The sequence below is a fragment of the Vollenhovia emeryi genome, unplaced genomic scaffold (genome assembly GCF_000949405.1).
Source record: "Vollenhovia emeryi isolate VEMERY1.0 unplaced genomic scaffold, V.emery_V1.0 DF939267.1, whole genome shotgun sequence".
NCBI lineage: Eukaryota > Metazoa > Arthropoda > Insecta > Hymenoptera > Formicidae > Vollenhovia > Vollenhovia emeryi.
In genome coordinates this window covers 235,655-240,214 of record NW_011967099.1, presented here as the reverse complement: position 1 = coordinate 240,214, position 4,560 = coordinate 235,655, and the positions used below count along the sequence as shown (strand labels likewise).

General features: G+C 39.7%; 1 protein-coding gene across 1 annotated transcript; it reads right to left on the bottom strand.

Annotated features, from left to right (window-relative positions):
• Positions 1 to 269: 269 nt before the first annotated feature.
• On the bottom strand, positions 270 to 2,767 carry LOC105559503 (malectin-A). Its single transcript, XM_012007847.1, has 4 exons — positions 2,131 to 2,767; positions 1,865 to 2,047; positions 1,748 to 1,805; positions 270 to 1,669 (listed from the first exon to the last, which is right to left on the bottom strand). The coding sequence occupies exons 1-4, from the start codon at positions 2,479 to 2,481 to the stop codon at positions 1,461 to 1,463; spliced, it is 801 nt and encodes a 266-aa protein (XP_011863237.1). The 5' UTR covers positions 2,482 to 2,767; the 3' UTR covers positions 270 to 1,460.
• Between the last annotated feature and the right edge of the window lie 1,793 nt (positions 2,768 to 4,560).

Genomic DNA, 4,560 nt, shown 5'->3' with positions numbered 1-4,560 from the left:
TATTTTGCATTAAAATTCAAGTGTTTTCGTTTTATTTCAAAGGTGTCTTTAAAACCGCATTACTTACGGGATAATCCAATACTTTGGTATTTAATGGATTATAGGATTCTCCGTCCGCCTTGCAAGATCCACTTCAATAACGGTCCTATATAAACTAGAAGTCTATTTTTAAATCACGCAATCCATACCACACTGACTTCCAAATCTTTCGAGATCAGTTTGTGGAACGTACACACGGGTTTGGTTAATAAAAGAATTACGAGCGAAAATTGATATCAAATTGTTGTAATTACTAAGAACTAAGGTAACAGTCGATTTCGATTTCGGTGAAACGCATACTTCCTTCGTTTCTTTTGCCAATCGATGGCTGACAGCAGTTGGAAATGCTCGTGATATCACGAGGTACCTACATATAAGACAAGAGTTCGGAATAAATATGGAAAACAATGATGAAACAATTTCACTGGCACAAATGACCATTTTCTGAATTTTACATGTTGACTTCCGGGACAATCAGGTTGTCTATTAAAGTTTTATGTGTTTTAGATATACATCTGCTACGCAGAGCACAAGTATACAGAGTGTCCCAGAATCTCCAACGTTAATTTTACTAAGGGATTGTTTGTTAGACCTACAATTGTAAATCGAATTAGCATTTTTTTAATTTAAAAAATCCATTAAATGAAAAAGAGATTTGTAAACGTTAAAATGTCGCGATTAAACGATAATACTTTATGTAATTTTTTCGGAATTTAATAGCTTAGTTGCCAAGAAATGTAAGAATACATACTAAAAAGTCATAAATAAATTTCATCGAGACGGTCTCTAGCAATAAGAATCTACTTGTCAGAAATTTGAATCACTGAAATTAAGGTTGGAGATTTGTTTAAGCACAATTTGCACCAGATATGTCCCATTCTCACATACTTCCATTTATTCTTGGAGCAATTATTAATGCTTGGGTATAACGATCATTTTTCTTAACTCGCGCGATTGGAAACTGAAGGATTTTAACAAATATATCAGCTATAAATGAAATAATTCAATTGTATGTGTAAATTTTCTAAATTTACTTTTCTAATTCTAAGAATGAGCTTAAGAATTAGTATAATCTTAAGTTATGATTCAGACCTGGTTATAAGAAAGTACCCGGTGAATAATTAAATGAACAATTATATCAATGTTCATCGAGAAAACAATGCTCCTAAAAATATATCAAAAATCTATAATCACGTGCGGAAAGCGGACTTATATCCCAGGTAATATATATATATCTATATTTATTAAATTAATAAATATTCTCACGCGCTAAATCTGGCGGCGCAAGGGAGCTTAGACGAGTGATTATTTATTTACACTATTTAGACGTCCTCTTGTAAACTGAGCGAGCCTAAATAATCGGGAACACTGTTACCGTTTAAGTACAAGGCGTTTCTATGCACGTGTGCGTGTGTTACCGCTTATAATTTACATAGACAGAACAATAATGGGATGAAAGCGCCGATGGCTATAAAAACAGGTAACATTACAGACGAATCGTCTATCGAGTACGGGTCAGGCGTCCTGGGCCCGCTCGTGTGTCTGCTACGCAAGGTGGTCTCTTCTTCCTCCTCTTGCATACCATGGTAGTCCTCCGGATCAGGCGGTATCGGTCCCAATTGCGGCACGTCTGAGAAATACAAGTATTCGCGTGAAAACATTGCGACCGCGAAAAAAATCTTCTGTATTAAAGCTTAGGCATACGAACCATCCAAAACACCTTTCACAACAGCTATGGCATTTATTTTCGGATTGTCCCTGTAACCCTGCAAAATCAAGAAATGTACTAATGCACGTGTGCTCGCGAAATAAATTGATCGGCTACCTTTATAAATTCTACTCTTATCTTCCCCGCGAGAATGTCCGACTCCTCATCATTGTATATCAACTTTCCACCCTGTACCCTGAACGGGACGTACTCGTCGTGCGCGACGCCCCGGCCGACTCTCTCGAAGATATCCAAGTCGGTGACCACAGTGTGATCGCCGTTCAGCACGACGTCGAAGACCTGGAACAGAATTGTGCATTAAACGTCTAACCAAGGTGGGCACAGTTCTCGACGGGACGAGTCCGCCTGGCGGAGAAAATCACCTTCATGTTCGGCGAGTTGAAGTACACCTCGCAGAACTTGAGTATCATGACGTAGTTGCCGTCCTGGCTGATCGGTATGTCGTATCCGAAGGTGTTGTGATGATAGCGCTCGGTCTGGTACAGTATCTGGTCCACGTTGCCGATACGCCCTATGATGAGCTGCTTACCGTAATCGGAGGCCGTGCCGACCTTGCTCATGAGAGGATCCCTGGCGTAGTGTATCCCGTAGCTGTCCGTGTGCGACTCGCCGCCCGCGTTGATCGCGTATATCACTTCGAGGCAGTGCGAGCCCGAGGCGAGCAGAAGCAGCAGGACGACCGGCAGGCCGTCGTTCCTCGTTGGCGACTGCATTCTCAGAGCAGTCGTGTCATTCGCGGTTACTCGCAACAAGATTCGACTAGTTTCCCGGCCGCGGGGCACAACGTGCTCATACCCTGTCCCGCCGCCGCTGCTGCTGCCGTTGTTGTTGCCGTCGTTGCTGCGATGTTGTTGTTGTTGTTGTCATCCGGCAGCGCTTCGTGTCGCGCGAGCTCGCATGGAATCGCGCGAATCCTCGACCTTATATCGCGCGCGGTCGAAGCCACATGGCCACGTTGCGCTGTCGCACTCGCGAGGGGAAGATATCGCAGTCGTGCGACCGTAGTGACCGTACGCCCGGTACGCCTCTCCGGTACCGTAAAGTTACCTGCCAGATCGCTGACTTGCCAACGCGACGTGGCGCCGAGCTGGCGGTTCGCGTGATCTCGACGACTTCCCGTCGGAGGGTGCCGCCTTCCCCGTTTTTCGACTTGGACACTCGTGCGTCCCAGTGAGAAATGATTCGTCGATCGACGTCGAAACGACGTCGAATTGACGTCAATTCGACATCATTTCAACGTCGATCGACGAATCATTTCTCACTGGGCGGGATGCGGGATGATCTCGGAAGAGATCCCGCGTCGCAACAGTCGTAATTCACTCGAGTGTAGACATTTATGCTTGCATACCATATACAGGGTGTCCCATTTTAACTTGGACAGTAAAATATCTCGAAAACTGAGCCCAGCAGACAAAAATATTTCAGACAAAGTTGTTTGGTTTTGAGGGGGCCATAAGATGGTACCGTTGGTTTGACCTTGAAGAATTATTTGAAGGTCACATAAAGGTCACACCAATTTTTTAAAATGGCATTCCCTATTTTTTATTACATATTCTTGATCGAGAGCTTTCCAAAACGCTATAATAAAGTATTTTTTTATTAAGAACTTTTTGAGTTATTAAGGTTTGAAAGTTCCAATATTTTGATATAAATTACAAAATATCTTGTAAAATATTCATTTTTTTATCATCTTATCTTAATACTTTTTTGAACAGAATAATGAGACAAATCAACCGGTGTAAAGAAAACAATTTTGTAACAAGTAATAAAAACATTTTTTTTAACAATTGTGTTTTCTTTACACCGGTTGATTTGTCTCATTATTCTGTTCAAAGAAGTATTAAGATAAGATGATAAAAAAATTAATATTTTACAAGATATTTTGTAATTTATGTCAAAATATTGGAACTTTCGAACCTTAATAACTCAAAAAGTTCTTAATAAAAAATACTTTATTATAGCGTTTTGGAAAGCTCTCGGGGTCAGCTACAAGAATATGTAATAAAAAATAGGGGATGCCATTTATAAAAATTGGTGTGACCTTTATGTGACCTTCAAATAATTCTTCAAGGTCAAACCAATGGTACCATCTTATAGTCCTCTCGAAACTAAACAACTTTTGTCTGAAACATTTTAGTCTGCTGGGCTCAGTTTTCGAGATATTTTACTGTCCAAGTTAAAATGGGACACCCTGTATAATTATGTGCAATTGTACAAAGTAATATATAATTATAAATGAGCAATTTTTTTCCTTTTAAAATGTTTTCATACAAAAGCACGAATAAATCTATAAACTTATATGTATAAAATTATAGAATTGAATATGAAAAATTTTTTTTCCGAAATTTGATTAAAGGCAATGAATATGACGTGTAAACTTAAAGTTTAATTTTATAATTTCGTTTTAACGTTTCATCGTGACGTGTCTTATCCACTCGATAAACGGCAGATATATGTATACTATAATATATACTGATAACAATTGTTTAGTATACTTTTGTATTGCATTTCGTCTCACAACGTTCAAGCAAGGTTCGGGGAAGGAGCGACGAACTTCTTTTTATTGTTTATACCCCCCAGTGTATCGATTCGGTTCGTCGAATTTATTGCTGTTTACAAACGACAGATTTATCTCGAGCGGCAATTCACCGCTCGATATAAATCTACGGTCTTATAATATACATTATTACTGTACTTACTCGAGGCTTCCGTTTATTTTTAGTGATAAGAAGTCTCGATGAAAACCAAAAATACCGCGCCCTCGCGCGAGTTATATATTTACTTCTTGGTTT